This window comes from Mustela lutreola, chromosome 17 (assembly GCF_030435805.1).
Source record: "Mustela lutreola isolate mMusLut2 chromosome 17, mMusLut2.pri, whole genome shotgun sequence".
In the NCBI taxonomy this organism is placed as follows: Eukaryota; Metazoa; Chordata; class Mammalia; order Carnivora; family Mustelidae; genus Mustela; species Mustela lutreola.
Window position 1 is genome coordinate 9,656,120 of NC_081306.1, and position 21,009 is coordinate 9,677,128.

Sequence of the window (21,009 nt, forward strand, 5' to 3'; positions counted from 1 at the left end):
ACAGAATGAGAGCAGGAGAACAGAAGCAGGGGGAGTGGGAGAGAGTGAAGCAGGCTTCCTGGTGAGAGGAGCCCGAAGTGGGGCTCGATCCCGGGACCCTGGGATCATAACCCGAGCTGAAGGCAGACGCTTAACAGCTAAGCCACCCAGGCCCTCCTCTGGTGTCTTTTTTTAAAAGATTTTATTTATTTAACAGAGAGATCACAAGGAGGAAGAGATGCAGGCAGAAGTGGGGGGTGGGAAGCAGGCTCTATGTTGAGAGAGAGCCTGATCTTAGACCTGAGATCATGAGCTGAGCCAAAGGCAGAGGCTTTAACCCACTGAGCCACCCAGGCGCCCTCCTCTGGTATCTTTTTAAAGAGTGATTTACGCTGGGTTTAGAGTCCTAGATACAGGTCATCTTTGTTATTCTAAGTATATTTTTTATGTCTTAAGTTTTAAGCATTTATTTCCTGTATGATAATGCAGAAAAGTTAAAAATCTTAATCTGTATCTCAGAGATTATTAAATTAAGTAGTGTTACTTACATAATTAGTTCATGATTTAGCAAATGAGGCTCTTTGTGTCAGTTTGAGTTACTAATACCTTTTGATGGTGATGATAAAGAATCTTACATTATTCCATCTGATACTTCAATCAAACAATGCTTGTTCTGTCTAGGACACCAGTCTTGAACATCCTATTGGCAGCTCTGAATGGCTTTTGTCAGCACACAAACAATTGACCCAGGATATGTCCACTCAGAGGGCAATTCAGACAGAAAAGGAGCAGCAGATAGAAACAGTCTGTGAAACAATTCAGAATCTGGTTGATAATATAAAGACTGTGCTCACTGGTCATAACCGGCAACTTGGAGATGTCAAACATCTCCTAAAAGCAATGGCTAAGGTAAGACTAATTCCACTGACACACAGTTAACTCCCTCCTTTCATAAAATTATAGTACATAAAAATATGTATAGTTGTATTTGGGATAATAATGGTACAAACAAAAACAACATCTCTCAGATCACATCTTCCAGTTTGTAATTGAGTTAATTTGTGTTTCTATTGACTTTTTTTTTTTCTTTTTAAGTCAGGTTGTAGTATTGTGATTTTTGTACCCAGAGAAACTGTGGGCTAAAGAGATTGATTCATCCAAAGTCCTATAACTTAACAATAGAGCTGAAACTTGAATGTAGTAGCCTCAGAGTGTTCCAATCTTCCCCCACATCTTTTCCTCCTCCTAACGCTTATTCCTAAGCTCATATGAGTTTGCCTCCAAAATGAATGAGATATTCTCTCTCCCCTCCAGTGTCCTACGTAATCTGCATAGTAAGGAGACTGAACCCCCAGAAAAGGCTAAATAATAGCAGATCATTTAACTCAGGGGCTTGTTTTTACTTGGAGTTTTTTATTTGTACTGGAAATAAGATTCCTATAGAAAAAGTTAAAATGTAATTTACAGATTAAGCACATATTTGAACAACATTTATTACCTGTTATTCAAAATTTTACTCTCAACGAGTTATAGTTGAAACGAATACCATTTCTCTTACTCACTGCAATATTGATTCTAGGATGAAGAAGCTGCTCTGGCAGATGGTGAAGATGTTCCCTATGAGAATAGTGTTAGGCAATTCTTAGGTGAATATAAATCATGGCAAGACAACATTCAGACGGTGCTCTTTACATTAGTCCAGGCTATGGGTCAGGTTCGAAGTCAAGAACACGTTGAAATGCTCCAGGAAATAACTCCCACCTTGAAAGAACTGAAAACACAAAGTCAGAGGTAAGAATGCCTTCTAACCTAAATTTGAAATGTAGTCAAAACATAAAACATGGTACAGTAAGTTTTGTTTGATTCATCTAATTTTTTTCAGTTTTGTTCATATTTATAAGCAGTTACCTGGTGAAACATTTCACAAATAAGCTATTTTATTTTGTATTTCAGTATCTATAATAATTTAGTGGGTTTTGCATCACCCTTAGTCACCGATGCAACAAATGAGTGTTCGAGTCCAACGTCATCTGCTACTTATCAGCCATCCTTTGCTGCAGGTATGAGTTTTATACTTCAAAAAAAAAAAAATCACGAATCTTGATCTGTTAATAATCTACACATTGATGCTAAGATGTTTAATTATACTTTAAGTGTCTAATATGTTTGTAGTCAGCACCTTTTTAAAGAGTTTTCTTAAACTCTGTCACAACTCAAATGGAACACATTTTGGTTTAATTTTAAAAGTTCTTGGGTGAGAAAGTAGAAATATCTAGTGTTAAAATCCTCTTTAAATAATTTATGAATATAAAATAAATGCTTGTTGGGTAAAATTTTTAAAAAATGGGAAAATTTGTGGCTTCATTCCAGTTGGAGGTAAAACCATTACATATTTCTTGGGCTTGTGTGTATGTTTGCACACACACATGCACAAATTGGGATCATTCAGTGAATGCAATTCTTCTTGCCTTTTCCCACTTAATATTGGGAGTGTCCTTGTCATCAAACAGTCTTAAAAAAATGACTTAATGCCCCAGTTTAGTATGTCATTCTCTGTCTCTACCATATTAATCCCACATTCTTGGACAATTAATATATTTATAGTTTTTTGATGTCATAACAAGCAGTGAGCTTGTTTTTGAATGTCTAATTCTTTAGGTTGTGTTTTTAGGACAGTGTCTATTTCAAGGAATAAGGACTTGAAGGTTGTAAAATCATACTTATTTTCATGGCTCTACATTTGTAGTTGATATTTGAGAGAGCACTGCCCTGCCCTCTCCTCTTTGTCTCCATCTTCTGTTTACGTGTGAATTGAGCTACCCACTCTTTCTCTGTAGCAGTCCGGAGCAACACTGGCCAGAAGACTCAGCCCGATGTCATGTCACAGAATGCTAGAAAGCTGATTCAGAAAAATCTTGCCACATCAGCAGATACTCCACCAAGCGCCATCCCAGGAACTGGCAAGAGTGTTGCTTGTAGTCCTAAAAAGGCCGTCAGAGACCCTAAAACAGGGAAAGGTAATAAGTTAGAATAAGGATGCATGAAATATTTATACAGAGTGGTGGTTTGACTTACATATAAACTTTCCTTTGCTTTGTAGCTGTACAAGAGAGAAACTCCTATGCAGTGAGCGTGTGGAAGAGGGTGAAAGCCAAGCTAGAGGGCCGCGATGTTGATCCTAATAGAAGGATGTCAGTTGCTGAACAGGTGACCATTTTTTAAACTTGCTCTATCCATTTTAATGCTGCTGAACAGTACAGGCTTAAAGATACTCTCACCAGTATCCTTGGTGTTCATCAAGAAATAAGGCACTGACGTTTATTTTCAGAATTCAGAAGATTTTGAGTAATGGTGGCTCTGGAGTTGTCACATAGTCACTGTTTTATTCTGACTCTGTCCTTTTAGCACATTTCCTTTCTCCCCATCCCTCTTCTAACAGAAATTTAAGGTGTGACTTCACCCACTCTCTCTACTCCACCAGAGAGCAGTTAATCTGCATTTTAAAGAGGTCTATCTGAAGGCTTCCAGCTAAACCAGGGTGAGGTTTTGGGTGCAGGAATAGTATCTATAAAGCGATCGGGGGTGTCAGTTTGTCTGAAGTCATTACTCTGAAATTTTCTCATTAGTGTCATTAAAATTGTACATATAAATTTGGGAATGAAAATCCACCCCGTGCCCTGGCTGTTTATTTTGAAATTTTTAAACCCACAGAAATGTCGGAATGCTCATGTACTCTTTACCTAGATTTAGTAAACCAGTTGTTTTCCTACTTTTGCTTCATCTTTCTGTGTATTGTGTATGCATACACCGTTTTTTAGAGCCATTTGAGATTTGCAGACACAATATTTAATGCTTAAATACTTCAATATATGTCTCCTAAACAAAACATCATTATCAGCTCAGGAAACTCACCATTGATGTTAACATTCACTGTTACCTCACATGCAGTCCATATTCAGATTTCTCCAGTTACCCCAAACTGGCCTATATTGCTTAGCCCTTCTCTTTTTAACCCGCTGCCGCCCTCCTCCACAACAAGATCTAGTCAAGGCTCATCTTGCATTTCATATATGCTTGTTCTACTTTTACTTGTCTTTAATGTCTGAACAGTTCCTGAGCATTTTCTCTTTTTTTCCTTTTATGACATGGACCTTTTTGATGTTTTCAGACCAGTGTAGAATGTGGCTGACTGTGTATTTGATATTTTACTCATAATTAGATTCAGAATCAACATCTTTGGCAGGGATACTATGTCAGTGATGTGTCTTTGTGTGTGCCATCTTTTGTGTTATTAAGTTAGGTCCTTTGGTCAAGGGTAGTATTCCCCTGAATTCTCCTTTACTGATGTACCTTTTCTTCTATGGGGTAAAAATTTGAGACTATCTTATTTTCTAATGTTTTGACACCTACAATTCAGTTTTAACATCAGCAAGAAAATATCCTTTTTATATTTTAAATGGTTGTTACATTGCTCTGTATGACCTAAAATTAAACTCTTCCTGGTCAAAAAAATTAATTTCCTTAGAAATGGCTAGGTTTAGGGGGAAAAAAACCACACAGGTAATAATGACTCAGGGGTATCTTTGTTTTCAGTTAGGTTAATGACTTGTGTACTTTCAGGATGGTCCATCTATTTTTTTTTTTAAGACTGCATTCGTTTATTTGGCAGAGAGAGATCACAAGTAGGCAGAGAGCCAGGTAGAGAGAGAGGGGCAAGCAGGCTCCCTGCCTAGTAGAGAGCCTGATGAGGGGCTCAATCCCAGGCCCCTGAGACCATGACCTGAGCCGAAGGCAGAGGCCCTAACCCACTGAGCCACCCAGGCACCCCCTGTTTTTTTTGTTTGTTTGTTTTAAAGATTTTATTTATTTGAAAGAGTTTACATGAACTGGGGGAGGGGTACATGGAGAGGGAGAAGCAGACTCCCCGCTGAGCAGGACACGGGGCTCTATCCCAGGATGATGGGATCATGACCTGAGCCAAAGGCAGGTTCTTAATCAACTGAGCCATCAGGCAGGCACTCCATGTCTCTAACTGTCTGTCTGTCTGTTTGATGAATGCTTGGCTATGGTGCTTATTATTGTTTCAGTCATTAAATTTTATATGAAGGAGAGCAGGAGTGGGGTAAGTATAAAGATCTTGGTGCACAACTTTGGTATAAGTCATAATTCAGCAGCTGTATATGGAAAATTTAGCATACATTTGGGCCCTCTGGATTCTTTGGATGTAGAGATGATTGTATCTCTTATTATAAAAGAAAATTTAGCGGAGTCAGAATCAATAGACATTTGTCAAGCACCTAACTGTATTTCAGAATCTGCCGTGCACTTCTTTTTACACTGTTTAAGCGTTTACTTAGTGACTTCATGTGTTTAACCCCAAGAGCACCTGTGGGGTCAGTGGGGGCTCTGCCTTCATCTAAGGATTTATAAGGCTCAAAGGGGTTGTAACTTTTCCAAGACACACATCTTGTACATAATTGTGTGGAATTAGGAGGGAAGCTCAGGTTACTTAACATTTCCACCATAACAACTACACATCCTTTGGGTAATTAATCTGGGTGATTAGAAACTTAATCTTAAACAACTCCTAGAACTCATTTATGTTCTTTGAAGTTCTGAATGGTTTAAAATATTCTCCTGCCTGCTTTTACAGGTTGACTATGTCATTAAGGAAGCAACTAATCTAGATAACTTGGCTCAGCTGTATGAAGGTTGGACAGCCTGGGTATGAATGGTGAGACAGTAGATGAGTCTGGTTAAGCGAGGTCAGACATCCACCAGAATCAACTCAGCCTCAGGCATCCAAAGCCACACCACAGTCGGTGGTGATGCAACTGGGGGCTTACTCTGAGGAACCCTAGGAAATCTCGGTGCGCTAGGAAGTGAATCCTGCAGGACAGCTGCACTCAGGGATACGCCCAACACCATGGCCTGCAACCCCAGGGTCAAGGGTAAAAGAAAGAAAGCTCACCGCCTGAACATGGAGATTGTCTTTCTGCCACAGAACAGCTGCAAACGTGTCAGGAGGTCAGCTGCAGAAAGAAATCGGGATGCTGCGGAGCACAGAGTGATTTGGAACTCCATTCCACCTGACCCTGTGTGTACAATCCAGGAAAAAACAAACCCCACTCAGAAACAGAGAAAACTGGGGCCGCGAAGAAATCACAGCCAAGGAAGATTTGATGCATTCAGATTCTCGTGTAACACTTGTTGCTTGGCAACAGTACTGGTTGGGTTGACCAGTAGGTACAAAAAGGCTATGCGATAAGAATTTCAGAAATGGACTGGAAATGGAGAGCTATGTAACAGACACACTACATTGGAAGAACTTACTTCTGAAATGAAGGGAAAAAAAAACTACCCATCATCCTCCTCCCCAATCCCATACCATCTACCCATTCCCCTTTTACCTGATCTAGTAGATTAGCCATCTTTCTAATTTACTTTTATTTCAATCCTTATATTTCATATGCCTCCATCTCGATGTTGTTAGCGTAACAACTTATGTTTGGAGTGACAAACAGAAATTTCTCCAGAACAACTGAAAACATGGAAAATTCAAGGATTGTTTAAAGGTGTGATGATCACATACAAAATATAATTCTGGTTATTTAAGTCATTTCTGTGATTCTATCATGTACAGTTTCCAGAATTGTCACTGTGCATTCAAAAGTAATGAATCTAACAGACATTTGATTTAATGTCTCCCCTTTGCTTATAGTGTGCATTTTTGGGAGGTCATTCAAATTTTCCCTCTTCTGCGATTGCTGTAGTTTCTTTCATAGAAAGTAGCTAATCCAATGTAATCTTTTACCTTTTTAAAAACCAGGATAGAGTACTATTAGAGTTTTACATTGTTGATGAGAGATTAACAATAAAGTGATGTTCTGGTGGAGGTAGAGTGAGATGTTTTTTAATTGTTTTCTCATTTAATACTTTTAATTTACACTTTGTAAATTAAAAGTGCTTTGGTTTACCTGGCATTTTAGGACATGTACATGAAACATCAGCAAAAATGAGAACCACCACCATCTTTTCTGGAGTTCAGTTTTTAGTCTGTGAAGTACTTTACTTTTTGCACAATTTTAATAGTTGCTGTGAATTCATGATCAAGGTTTCCTTAAATTTAGTATTGCACTTCAGTACTGTAAGCTGAATTGTTGATCCAAAATAAAAATCCAGACTAGAATAGGATTCATAAAATCACGTATCAACACAGAGTAGAACACAAAATCTTGATTTAGTACCTTTTTCCTGCATTTTAGAGGTTAGGACTGTGATCATTTGTGGTTGCCAATCTTCACAGAAAAACTTGAAGGGTATTAAGGAAAGATTCCACATAGCTCTGGCCTTTTCTGTATTCTGATTGCCACATTAATCTATAATCTTAACATACCCATGAGAGAATGCATCTCAGTGCTTTTCTAATACTTAGGCAAGTATTGCAAGAAAGGTGGTATTTTCAAATACCCAGGTGTTTAATAGCAAGTTAAGGAAACTAGTGCATCAAATTTTATTTTCTTCATTCATTTGAACCTTATTTTCACAATCAAAACAACCTATCTGGAATAATAATGCCATATTGTGTTATACACGCTGCTTTATTTCCTAGAGGCTGTGTGGGAGCTACTGCACTTAACACTTGATTACCTCTGCTCTCTCAAAAGTAAAGTCTTTTTCAGCAACATTGTCAGAGAAACTTTTATCACAGTGATAAAACAAGTTCACACTAGTTTGTCCCTACAGGTAGTATTCAGAAATTGCTTTTTCTTTGGTAAAGAAGATAAATGAAATAGGTGAATTTTATTGCCTGTGAATTTCAGGCCTCAGAGGTATTTGGCACCTTATCCGAGCAAAAACAAAACAGCTTGATATAAAAAACCTGTGCCTCTGGTAAATTATCCATCACTTTTATTTCAAAATGGTCCCTCAGAGAACAGTGTGGCATGTACATGTTTGGTTGTGGAGCAGATGTAACTGAGGACTTGAAAGCTTGCTCTTTACTGCACTCTGGACAGTAAGACCCCAGTCTGTGCGGTCTGGCTTCCTCTGGGAAGTCATTCTGCTGAACAGCCTTGGCTTTTTGAACAGTTATAAGCAAACTCCACAGATGTAATCACTGGTGAAATTCAGCCCTGGTAATAGAGCAGATTGAGAAGACAGGGCTATATTGGGGGTATTATCTTGTAAAATATAGTTTGGAGTGCTTTCGTTAGTCATACATTTTTGATGATATAAAACACCTGTGGAAAACCAGGGATCTGCTCTGCTCTTTTCATCTCTCTCTCTCTCTCTCTCTCTCTAAGATTCAGGGGGTATAGAAGAACCTACAACCTCTTCAATTCAGAGTACCCTTGGAAATTGAAGTTTATCTTAAGTGTTTTGTTGTCTTTGATTTTCTAAAATTGCTTCAATTTTATTTGGTATCTCTACAGAGCTGTGGAGGCTTAGTTGGTTTATGGAGCTGTGTGTATTAGTTTTTCTTTGGTGTGTCTTGCAGGATCTCATTCTTTCTGGTCATGAGTTAACATAATTTGCTAGATGATTATGAACATTCTTTTGTGTCTGGCACTTGTGAGTTTTGAACTTTGTGAGATTTCTGTGTGTGAATTGATAATCAAGCTCTTGATCTACTTCCCTACATTGTTTTTTTAGAGCCCAAACCCCAGGTTCAGGGTGAGGGTTTGTGTCACAAAGAAAAACTTCCATCACTTCTGCCCTTAACACTTGCCACTATTACCTAAGCTTAGTATGTAGTTTTCTTAATATTGTCTATATTTGGTATTATCTGCATTGTTTTTGTTTGTGGTTGTTCTGATGTGTGAAATTTAAGGAAAGAGCCATTAAAAAATGCCGAGCAGGGCAATGCAAGTACAGCCAAATATTAGAGTTGATGTGCAATCTTAGGTCCTTTTAAATCTGGGGTATTATAGGCAGTACTTTAAATTGAAAAGTCTTCCTGGCCTATTATCCTCCACATATTTGTAATTACTCTGGGGGCTTACCTGTTTTGGCAGTACTAAAAATCAAAGGAGCTGGTTCTTCTTTTCTCTTAATTCTTTTCATATTAAAGGAAGCACCTACAATTAGCCTGTTAGTCCTATTCATACACATCAAAAATCAGTGACTGCTTTACTCTTAGCACACATACATTTGTTTTAGACAAAATTAGATGTGAAAACCAGTGACCTTTCATTCTCTATCTTGGGCTTGCGAAATGTAATTTAGAGCTATAAGTCTGCCTCCTAAGGAGGCAAACTTGTAGTAATGTAAGGGTCACTTAAGGTAGATTTTATTTTCAATATATGGATTAGGAACATTCCTTCAGTGGAGGAAACTAGCGTTACAAATTTTTCCAAACATTGCAGAAGGGGAAATCTACTGTATTATGAACCTCTTAAGGATTTGTTGCACTTTTCCTGCTTTTTAGGCCTGGGTAACAGTATCACCATCCCTTTTTTTCAAAAGGGCAGTGGACTCCAAGAAACTTTGAAGGTTCAGGGGTTAGTTGTACAATGGGAACCCCTTGAAGTCCCTTGTTTTCTTTGGGAATTTGGGCTTACTAGGGAAAAGCTGTTTGTTGTGCTAATGTAAAACTGTCATACAATTAGTTTGATTTTTTTGAAGATGGGAAACTCAAGGAATTGCATGTTCTGAAATGCAGGCTTGTAGAATGTTTTTCCTTCAAAACAGGCTGATTTTGTTCTTTTCCTGGCAGTCCAAGTTTCAGCTCCTATCTAAAGTTCTTGTGTCAGTTTTTTTTCTGGTTTAAATTTCTCTTATATTTCCACCTGTAATGTCAGTGGCAGTATCATACTTCACTTGTTAATTTACCATTATAAGAGCAAATTTAGTTGAACTGAATCTTCCTTGTCCTAGTAACATTGTATAAATAAAGTGGCATCTCTGTACAAAAGGTTGTAATGCCTCCCGATGGATATAATTTTGTGATTGTATTTAAGATTAAAAGTTGAATAAATCACACCAGCTTCCTGAAAATGTTCATAATGCATCTTTTGGAAAACAAAAATACATGCCTACTTTGTGCATATTTGCATTAACACAGCAAAGATTGTATGAAATACATTTTTCAGAAAATAAAGTCTTAAAAGACGTAGCATTTAAGCTCTGAATTTATTGGTTGAAGTAGTATTGGTTCCAGAAAACTTGCTTTTGGAATATGGGTAGAGTTCTTGGTTTTTTTGTTTTTTTTTTTTTTTAAGTATTAATACTTCCAAAAATTTTTGTAAAGCTTAATTCTCAACTCTTTTTTCTTTTTTAAGAATTTTTATCTTTACATCCAATATGGGACTTAAACCACAACCCTGAGATCAAGAGTCTAATGCTTGGCCAACTTGAGCCAGCCAGGCACCCCTCAAAGTAATTTTTTTTCTTTTTTGTAAATCTTCGAAGTAGTATAGTATTTTTGAGCAGCAGTGAAAATTTTACTTTTGTGGGTAAGTTCTAGTATTGTGTGTAATTTGTTAAGCTTAACTTTATTAGTATTTAAAAACAAACCACAGGACATTACTGGCGTGTGTATTCCTCTTGGGTGTGAAAGCTCTGAAGTAAAATAGAATTAAAATGGTTTGTCTTAAATATCTGGAAATCAGATTGCACTTCGTTGTTGCTAGATTATAAGAGGATTTGTGTTAACTGTGTTATCATGGGGCACCTTTCAAAAGAGGACATCCTGTTTTTGTAGTTTCAAAAGAAAGCACCAAGGGTAGGTGTTTTTAAAATAATTAAACCAATTGGAAGTTGACAGAAAGACCTTGTACAGGTGCTCCTGGACTGTGAAGTTGCAGATAGATCTGGGAGTACCTTCCTTGAGTAACAAAAATATTGGGAAGTGGGGAGACTGTGCTGCTTGAGTTGTTTCCATTTTTTTCACCTACCTCAATTTCACCCTGGTGTTGAGGTCTTAAGTAGTATATAGGGAACTTGGGTGAACCAGAAGCATTTTGTAGCAGAGACTGTTTTCCCACAGTAGAGATGTCATTTTTAAAGTGTAAAAATTCTTTGGCTTCTTTGGAAGGAGATACTCCTTGGGTCTCTACCAAGATTTTTGGACCCAGTGCTTAATATCTTCACTATGTGGCTGCTGACTGGGAACTTTTAATTTTCTTTTGAAGAGGGACAAGAGGGCCTGCTCCTCAAACTTAATAGCTTTAAAATCTCCCCAAATGGGATCTGTGTTTCAACTGGCTGCATTTTACCTACAGAAACTTATCCCCCCCCCCCCCCAAGTGGCACATCACTGAAGAGACCCCTTCCTTCGCAAAGGCTTTCTTTCCTCCTCTTGAGTGTTTCTACCAAAGACCTCTTAGGGGCAGCTGTGTCCTGTCACATTTCTTCATGCCTTACCCTGAACTGTTAAGAATCCGAGAAGTTATTTAAGGAATCCTTTTAAATGTAAATTTGTGGCATAATGCAGGTGATTATAAAAAAAAGAAAAAAGGCTGAGAGGTCAAAGCCATGGTACGTTTTCCTGAAACATCTCTGACGAGGTCAATATTTGGCATGGTTTTTGTTCGTGTTAAATGAGAATCAAAGCACTTAATGCATTTTGAAATTCTGCAGAGAAAAGACGTGTTAAGTCATTCATCTTAATATTATCTAGTAGTTCTTCTAGTTCTAAATTGCTGACGAATTCTAGTGCTTAAGAGTGGGTTTGCATCTTCCCTTAGCAAGGCCTCCCGTGTTTCTGTCAAAACCAGACCCTTTACGGAGGAGCTCGTCGTTTCAGAAGTAACAGGAACGCCCCGTCCCAGAAAAGATTTCCCTGAAGACCCGCTTAAATAAGCGAACTTTCCCCAAGTTGGAGAACTATGCCCAGATTCTCCCTTCCCCCGCCCCCAATCTAGCTAAGGCCTTACTCTTAATGGTTAGTTGGGGCAAACTGCCGACAATGGACAGAAACAGCTCTTTCAACTCGTCCTCAACACCTCACGGGGTGAGCACCAGTATCTCAAACTTGGGCTTAACTGCCCAGGAGGCGGGCCAGGGCGGCCGCAGGGGGGCGCCGCGAGAGCGACGGGGGCACCGGGCCTTTGGATCACAGCGAGGTCCGCGTCACGCGCCCATCTCTGCTCTCCGCCTGATAATGCGTGTCCTGTTTCTTCCAGTCACCTTAGCTGCTTTGAACTCCAGCAGAAGAGGGTCTGAGAGCTACCAGGGCGGCCGCCCCTGACGACACCGCGGACGGACCAAGGCGCGCTGAAGCACAAACAACAACGGCAGCGGCAGTTCAACCGCTTCCGAAAGACCTGGGCGGGGCATCACACAGCTTTGGGGCTCTGGTTGGCCGTCCTTTGTCCCCGCCCCCTCGCCCTGCGCGGCCTCGGTCGCCTTTGACCTGGATTTCAAGCCATGCGCTGGGCAGCGGTTGGTCGAAACTTGAGTTCAATCCACCCAATGAGGAGCGGGCTTCGCGGAGACTGTCGGGAAAGGCGGCTGGCCTATATTAGCGGCCTGCGGGGCGTACCCTCGCGCCTGGGTGGCTGTGTGGGTGACGGTGAGAGGCTTGTTTTGGTGGGCGGCTTGCGCCCACTAAGGAAACACCTCGGGGACAATGGCGGAGGGAGATAATCGCAGCACCAACCTGCTGGTGAGTTGTGAGGGAACCAAGCAGGGCCTCCGGGCTTGGGTGGGCTTGGCCTGGAGGCGCTTGCGGCCTCGTTCCCTTCACGCGTGGTGGGCCCGGCCCTCCCTCCCGGTTCCCAGTCGCAGGCGGCGACGCCTGCCCCTTGGGCGTCTTGGGTAGGTGCGGCGCGGCGGTCGCGAGACGGGTCGACCCCTAACATCCCCTGGGGAAGGTGCAAGACGCGGTGAGGAGGGCGCGTGATCTGGCACCGCGAATAGGGGCTGAAGAGGAAGTGGAGAAGGGGGCCTGCGATAAGCCTGGGGTGCAGCCTGGGGCAGAGGGCCGCGAGGGGCCGGCCTGTCGAGCGCTTTCGAGCCCCAGGCCCCCGGTCGTAGCCGGTTTTCCCCTCTTTGATTTCAACCAGGCTGTCCCTTCGTTCTTTTTCCCGGTACTTGGGCAGCGTGGAGGGTCAAAGGGCTGCTGCCGAGAATTTGTTAGAGCTGGCACGGCTTACACCGCAGGGAGGCTCTGTGCTCACCGCAGGAGCTGGGACTAGGGTCCTGCAGGAGGGCCAGTGGGGGGGACCTTGTGTTTGTCTGGCGTTTGTAAGGGAGGGTATGTGTATGTGTGTGTGTGTGTGTGTGTGTGTGTGTGTCACAGGATGACTTTAGAATAAGCAGGGGTCTGAAGGAACTGCAGTGACGTATCACAGGCGGACAGATTTGACCTCACTGCACGATCCAGGCAAAACCGAGAAATCCTTTTGTCCGTTGCCACAGTAAATAGAGGAATCAAAGAATTTAATCTTTGACGTTTGATAGTCCAAGAGTCCAGATGCTAGCGACTTAAGTGACTTTGCAGGGCAGTTTTGATTGTGCGATATTTTCAAACTGCGTGACCTGTTCCTTTAAACAAACACTCTCTCTCACTCTCTCTCTCTCTCTCTCTCTTACTTCTCTATAGTTAGCATGGTTAGCCCCAGACAGGTTCCAGTTAAGAGGATTGATTGAAGCAGAAAGAAATTGCCCAAATTCACACAGTTTTTTGAAATGACAGATCCTGGCCTGGAGTTCAACTTCTCTTTCCAGGAGAGCAGTGTAACTTTAAGGAGAACAAGGCCTTTGGCTTTGGATTTCTTGGGTTCAGATCTGTTAACCTCTCTCTATCTGTTACTTCATTAACAATACAATCCTTTTAGCTTATTGGGAAGATTAATTAAAGAATAAGCATATAAAATATGTAGAGTTTCTGGCCCATAGTAATCTCATGTTTAGCTATATCCAGAACGATATATAAAGTCAGAAATGTTGAAGTCACCCAAGTGATCAGTGCGGCACAGATACATAGCATCTTTATTGAGAGGAGGCTGCACTGTCATCTATCTTTTCTGTATTTCCCGGTGATAACATTTATAAGGGCAGGTGGTTTCTTTCAGTTCTTTTCCCAGTACCAAAGTCAGTTCAGGGGCTTTTTGCCACATTGGCTCATTCTAGAAGTCTCCTTTCAGCAGATTGTCACATTTGCAGAGAAATCTGAAGTCTTAACCAATGTCTTGGTAAGTGTAAGAAGCATTCATTGTATTGAGGAGATACGTTGAGTTTAAGATGCCTCATGTAATTTGGAGAAAGTAGTTTTACTTAATTGTGCAAACGATGCCGGCATCTAAATGATTCCATTACACAAAGCTATTTTAAAAATTGAATGCTGTTCGGGGAGAGGCTTTTCTAATGGATGTAGAAGTAGGGGTATAAATCAATGAAATGACAGAACAACAGATCAATTCTAACCACCTGAAAAATGAGCAAACTTAAAGTGATCTAATTTTATATTTTGGGTGCTGTTACTTAGTAGTGATGATAACCCCATTCTGAGGTCACTTTCTTTGTTAAATAGATTTCATTATTCCCACTTTGAGGGGCTCTATAAAGATCATTACATTATGTATGAAGAGTAGCCCAGTGGTTGGACTTGGAAGGTGACTGTTAAATGCTAGGTGTCCCCTCCACTCTCCCTTAATTGATTTCTGTCTTTGGTACCAAAATTGCACAATATTTAGAAACTAAGATAGTGACTGAGTTGAGAGCTGTTTTACATTCTTGGTGTCTTAAAAAAAATTTAACACAGAATGTTGGGAGTAGTAAAATGATCGCTTTACATGTTGGTCTTACATAGGCTGCAGAGACTGCAAGTCTGGAAGAGCAGCTGCAGGGATGGGGAGAAGTGATGCTGATGGCTGATAAAGTCCTCAGATGGGAAAGAGCCTGGTTTCCACCTGCCATCATGGGTGTGGTTTCTTTGGTGTTTCTGTAAGTGAGCTATTAAATTACTGTGTATTGTGCTTGTTATTAATAAGGGCTCAGGTAATACACAGCCTCCACTTTTGAAAGTGCCTTAAATCTTTTGTAATGTGTAATCTGTAAAGAATGCCTTTTCTTAGAGAAGTTCTCCTAGTTTTCAGAATCTGTAGTACTTAGGTAAACCTGGAGCAGTTGAAAAAAACAGTGGCACTCATACTTTTTGGCCTTAGAACCCTTTACACCCCTAAAAAGTATTGAGGACCCCAAGGAGCTTTTGTCTCTTGATATTTACATTAACCATTGCAGCTATGATGTCATCACATTCTGAAGCCTCCCAGAAAACCACTTGTGAGAAACTGAGAATGAAAAGGGCAGATAACGTTTTTGAGACTCAAAAGACCAAGTGAATAAACATCTTCAGCTAGGATAAAAATGACTGTGTTTTTCTCAACTTCATTAATTTTTTTTTTTTTTTTTTTTTTTTAAACAGGACTATCTACTATCTAGATCCATCTGTTCTGTCCGGTGTTTCCTGTTTTGTTATGTTTTTGTGCTTGGCTGACTACCTTGTTCCCATTCTAGCTCCTAGAATTTTTGGCTCCAATAAATGGTAGGTCATATAATAATTTGGCTCGTTTCTGTAAAGTTACTGAGCCTGGTGACTGTGATTGGTATACTGTAATTAAGCAGAGAATTGTCTAACAATTGGATAACTAGGGTTAAGGTTGTTGCTTTTATATGAAGAATTTCTTTGCTGATTCAGTTATAAATCATGAATTTCCAGTACTTACATCTTCACAGTTCTTTTATAGTTCAGCATTTATTTATTCTGAAGATTTTATTTATTTTTGCGAGTGCAAGCAGGAGTGTGGGGTGGGGGAGGGCAGAGGGAGAAGCAGACTCCCTGCTGAGTAGGATCCTGGGATCATGATCTGAGCTTTAAGGCTGACTCATGCCTAACTGAGCCACCCATGCACCCTACCATTCATTTTGCCTTTTCCTCCTTTCTCAACATTTTTTATTGAAGTGAGGTTTTTTGAGGTAATGTTTTATCAAATATTGCAGAACTCCTAAAATAGCTTTCCAGAGAAACAGCATGTTTACATTTTACATTTGTTTTCTTTGATATTTAAGATAGTATATTTTGCAGGCTGCTTTTGAAAGAATATGAAAGCAGTAATGTGAATTTTTGTCCGTTTATTTAGCATCTATTTATTGAAGGTCTACTTTTGTGTTAGGGACTGTTCTGAGTGCTGTGAAATATTTTGACTCTTAAGATGGATCTTGTGTTGGGTGCCTGGGTGGCTCAGATGGTTAAGCATCTGCCTTCAGCTCGGGTCATGATCCTGGGGTCCTGGGATTGAGTCCCATATTGGGCTCCCTGCTCAGTGGGGAGCCTGCTTCTCCCTCTGCCTCTCTCTCTCTGTCATGAATAAATTAAAAAATCTTAAAAAAAAAAAAAAAGATGCATCTTGTGTTTAAGGTTGATGTCGATGCATTGTAGTAGCTAGCTAAATGCATAGCAAGTGCTTCAGATCAGATTCATAAAAGTATTTTAACTTTCCTCTGGAATGCTGCATTTCTCACTTTTGATCAAAATAATGAACAAAACTAGATGTTGGAGTAGATTTTTTTTTTTTTTTTTGGTCCTAGTTGCTTTTCTCCCTTGGTTGTTTATTTTAATTTGATGAGTAGTCTACATGTACCCTTAGGTTTTTTTGTTTGTTTGTTCCCCTGATAATAGCAAATTATAAAGTAATTCTGTTAAATACATGCCTTACAGATTTTTAAGAACAAATTTGGACATTTTAGGCGAATGTTCTTAAGTTATGGGATGATTAAGCATGTGTTTTAAAAAATGTTTTCCCTCTAGCAGAATGGGTTAGTTAGGAAATGCCCTTTGATTTGTTTTTCACATGTAGTAATGAGTTGTACTGCTGTTTTTCGGGCAATTTTGTAACTGTGTAATGTAGCAACTTAAAGGAAATCAACCCCTGACCTTGACTTTCTTAGTCAGATGACATTCTGATCTGCTAATTCATAACTCCTAGAGAGAAGTTTTCAGAAATAAACAGTGGTGGTTTCATGGTAATCAGTATGTGGCTCAGAGAGCAGTTTTATTTTTTTATCTTAATGAGGAAGGAAGAACACTGTTGCATAGCCACAATCCGCCTTGACCATGGCCAGCTTATAAGGCCTGGTTGTTTACAAGAAGTTCCAGGGTTCATCAGGAGCCCTTCTGCTATATCTGTCACTGCAGTTTTACAGGGACGAGAGCTAGAAGAGCAAAAGGAACCTAACCACCCGCCCTCCACAGTGTAAGTTGTACTTCATGACAGCAGCCAATGTATCTGTATAGCAAAGACGGTATAAGGGTGAATTTATCTTCTTTAAAATCAGAATCCAGAAAATATGAAAAAGGGCTTTCCTGGAGGATCTTTTTATATTTTTACTACTGTTTTGTTTATATTTTCCCTCACTGGGAATTTGGATTTACAAAGAATTTGGATTTGAGCTGGCTGTTGCTGTCTTGGCATCAAGTGTATGAAGCCCAGCTGAGGGGGCTATCATGAGGGTATCATGCTTGGAATACAGGACTTAGTATCTTAGCAGAGACTACTCAAATACAGCTGTGTGGTAGAATCTTCACGTTTTCTTCAAAATAGTGAGACCCTGATGGACTACAACCCAGAATTCATTTGGATTTGAAAAATAATACAGGCAGAGAGAAATTAATACCGATTTCTGCATGACCCATAGTAGCCTTGAGTCCTTTGCTACTATAATTTACCACATGTGGTTTTAGAAGTATGGATTACCATTGCTTTGTACATACACATCTTTATGTAAAAACTTATTCCTGAGCTTGCCAAGCTGTCTTAATGATACGGAAACTTTTTCACGATTATAAGATAATGTGAAATTTTTTTTTTAATTTAAACTTACTTTAGGAGATAGCTTTTTAAATTTGAGAGGATGATATATTTCTGTTGACTATAAAGACTTGCTTATAGTGAAGGGGAAAATTTTTTTGTAGGACCACTGAGCAACAGCAAAGATTCCATGAAATTTGTAGCAATCTGGTAAAGACTCGACGTAGAACTGTGGGCTGGTGGAAACGTCTCTTTACACTGAAGGAAGAAAAGCCTAAAATGGTACTTTTTTTGTTTTGACTGATTTCAGTAAAGCAAAATTTTAATATTGGGTCTACTTTTACTTCATTTTAATCTAATGATGGGCTTTTTAATAGTTGTAATAGTTTGATATTTATATTAAGTAGCTTGATATATATCATTATCCATTGGTTTAACATTCGTAAATGCTTGTATGAATTAGACTGAATTATTGGAAGTTTTGCATTTAATTTTGTACTCTAGTAGAGCAACATTTTTGTTTCTTTTTACTTATTGAAATAAAGGACAAATACTTAAAAAGAATTTGTTCTCTTACCTCTTAGCTTCACATAAGGTCACAATGTGAAGTATTAATTGTAAAAGTAATATAATTTATACAGAGAACTATAGTAATTCTAGGGGGGAATGTATGTAAATTCTATAAAGTAGATCTAATGGAGTTTTCTGTGGATTTTATATAATATATAAATACCAAGTCTAAAGAAAAATGGTAATAATACGGGATTATTTTCCAACCTTTGGAACAACATCTTACAGTTAAGCTTCCTAGTCTTTTCCTAGGATTTGATACATTTTTGTTGTTTTCATTATTAGTACTTCATGACCATGATCGTTTCTCTTGCTGCTGTTGCTTGGGTGGGACAGCAAGTCCACAACCTGCTGCTCACCTATCTGATAGGTAAGTCTTCAAGGCAGAACTACAGCCATATTCTTCTGGCCACTGAAGTCTGATTGGAACTTAGTCAACAAATATGTGTTTATCAAGAGTAAGGCACAGATGGAGGAATTGGGAGGATAGAGAGATGACTAAAACCCATGTCCTTGTTTTCTGGGAGTTTGTAGTCATACAGTAAGTTAAGACAGAACATAATAACCAAAGTAGAAAGTGACATGCCCGAGGTAAAAAGCAAGCAGTGTATGTTATCTGAGGTTGTGGGTGTGATAGCAGAAGTTTCCAGGGATAAATGTAGTGAAAGTAATGGATTTTATATTGGTTCCTCCCATTAGAGTGCCTAGTAGTCTGGGAAAAGACCCTCTATAAAATTTAATAATCTATAGGAAATTAATTGTTGTCTCCCTCATTCTGTTTATTTTTAAGTGACTTTCCTACTGTTGCTTCCTGGATTAAATCAGCATGGAATCATTTTGAAGTACATTGGAATGGCCAAAAGGGAGATAAATAAGCTTCTAAAACAAAAAGAAAAGAAAAATGAATAATGCATCTGCTTTATTCAGTGTAATAAATGGCATATACATTGTCCTTGGGAACAGTTTCTATTAGGCTGTCCGGATACTAAAATGTTACAGAAGTAGCTCTTTGCTCTCCCTCGTTCTGCCCTTAGTTCGTAGAAATTCAGACTTGCCAAGTAAGGCTTTATGTCTTCATGTGAAGTGTAGCAGATGCTATCTCATCAGTTGGCCGTATATGGACAACTCATTCGTGAGTACTTGTTTTGATTTTTCTCACCCAGGTTAATTGAATTTTTATTTTTAGGCAACTTCCTTTAAAATAATATAGTGGTGAACTTCACCTTTTAGTGCAGTTAACTGTGACTTTGGATAATTGTTCCAGTTTATCTTTGCTTTAGCTAGATACAAGCTAGTGGTCTGTGGCTACAGGAAGCTGGTTCTACTGTCTGCTTCCACAGTCTGCTTACACTGTCTGGCTTCATGAATACAGAGACCAAGTTTACCACTTCGAATTAAGAGACCAGTTAAGATTCATTCCTCATGCTGTTTCTAAACCGTAGAAGAAGAATCCTCTGGAATAAAATGAAACCAATTCCATGCCCTAGTATCTGTTGGTTTCTGCCTTGTGCAGAACTTAGTAATTTGTAAGAAACATTGATCTTTTCTCCCAAATGGGGAACAGGACAGGCTTCGAGCTCGTCTCTCCTTGCTCTTAGACTTAAGTTAGTAGATCCTTAGAAGCTTTTTAACAGCAGGCTTCCAGAAACTTGTGTTTAGGATTTTTAGCATATTTTTAATTTCAGAGTTTCAGCTGACTGAAACTAAAGTATGTTATAGGTTAAGACTCATGTCTGTGACCTTCACTCCAACACCAGCCAATAAAGGACAGAAGTCTTCCTGTACTTAGTCAAGACTTATTTAGTAGAAAATAATCTTAGCCTACTAATTTTTCAAGACCAGACTAAGCCTTTAAAGATAAGCCTCAAGATTCTCATTTGAAGGTAATTGCTGGCTGCTTTGGTCCCCAGAGATTTGGCATAGGAGGTGGTGCACTGGTGTCTGACTTTCTTCCTTGATCTCTCTCTCTGAAGAACGCAAGGGCTGCTGGGGAAAGCGGACTTTTGGCGACGATAGGTGGCCTCTGGTCTACAGAGAGTTTGTAACTGCTTGGAACGTCTCTTAGAATCATTCTCCCTCTCGGTAGCTAGAAATTTAGAATAGCTGAAATTCGTAGGAATGAATCTCTGAGGGCCGAAAATGTGACATTTGGGAACAGTTCTTAAACTCTGATTAACTAGCTGTAATATAGTTTTGTGAATTTATTGCACTGATGCTGGACCTTGTGGTGTATCTGTCTCTAAATAAGTGTTTCTTCCCCTTCAATCTGACTGTAAACGGTAGCACCCATTGTAGCATATGTTTGATTTTTTTTTTTTTAATGTTTCATATGAAAACTACAAACTACCTTAATTTTTACATGTGTTTCCTCACTGTAGATAAGCCTATCTTGCTCTCTGGATTTTATTGTGTATATGTGATCTACCAATTAACTACTTTTTGCAGTTTTAATCTTGTATTATTTCTTCTACTTTGTTTTGTGTAAAAGGGGAAAAATAAAAAAAGCTGAAATCCCTTCTTGTGTGTCTTACTTTTTTATACCTTAGCCATTAAGGTGTTTACATTGTTTACATGATTGGATTTGTGTATCTGGTTAATGATCTACCCTGGGTGATCATTGCATGCCAACACAGTTCTCTTTTAAGAACAAAATGAAAGAAAAGGTAAAAATTAATTCCTCCAGCAAACATTGAGGCACCATGCT

The 21,009-nt window shown here is 39.3% G+C and overlaps 2 protein-coding genes across 4 annotated transcripts in view; both read left to right on the top strand.

The window, feature by feature from the left end:
- SMG1 (SMG1 nonsense mediated mRNA decay associated PI3K related kinase) overlaps positions 1 to 10,099 on the top strand; it is a 108,497-nt gene extending 98,398 nt beyond the window's left edge. For 2 of the 3 annotated variants that reach the window (XM_059155181.1, XM_059155179.1), the window contains 6 exons: positions 661 to 888; positions 1,559 to 1,770; positions 1,933 to 2,039; positions 2,817 to 2,996; positions 3,080 to 3,186; positions 5,633 to 10,099. In XM_059155181.1, coding sequence (XP_059011164.1) covers positions 661 to 888; positions 1,559 to 1,770; positions 1,933 to 2,039; positions 2,817 to 2,996; positions 3,080 to 3,186; positions 5,633 to 5,710 — 912 coding nt within the window. In that variant the 3' untranslated portion in view covers positions 5,711 to 10,099. The remainder of the gene's footprint in view (positions 1 to 660; positions 889 to 1,558; positions 1,771 to 1,932; positions 2,040 to 2,816; positions 2,997 to 3,079; positions 3,187 to 5,632) is intronic. The other variant, XM_059155180.1, reaches the window with a different exon arrangement.
- Positions 10,100 to 12,433: 2,334 nt separating this feature from the next.
- ARL6IP1 (ADP ribosylation factor like GTPase 6 interacting protein 1) lies at positions 12,434 to 20,820 on the top strand. Its single transcript, XM_059155182.1, has 6 exons — positions 12,434 to 12,589; positions 14,738 to 14,871; positions 15,353 to 15,472; positions 17,900 to 18,017; positions 18,591 to 18,675; positions 19,096 to 20,820. The coding sequence occupies exons 1-6, from the start codon at positions 12,554 to 12,556 to the stop codon at positions 19,212 to 19,214; spliced, it is 612 nt and encodes a 203-aa protein (XP_059011165.1). The 5' UTR covers positions 12,434 to 12,553; the 3' UTR covers positions 19,215 to 20,820.
- The last annotated feature ends 189 nt before the right edge of the window (positions 20,821 to 21,009 follow it).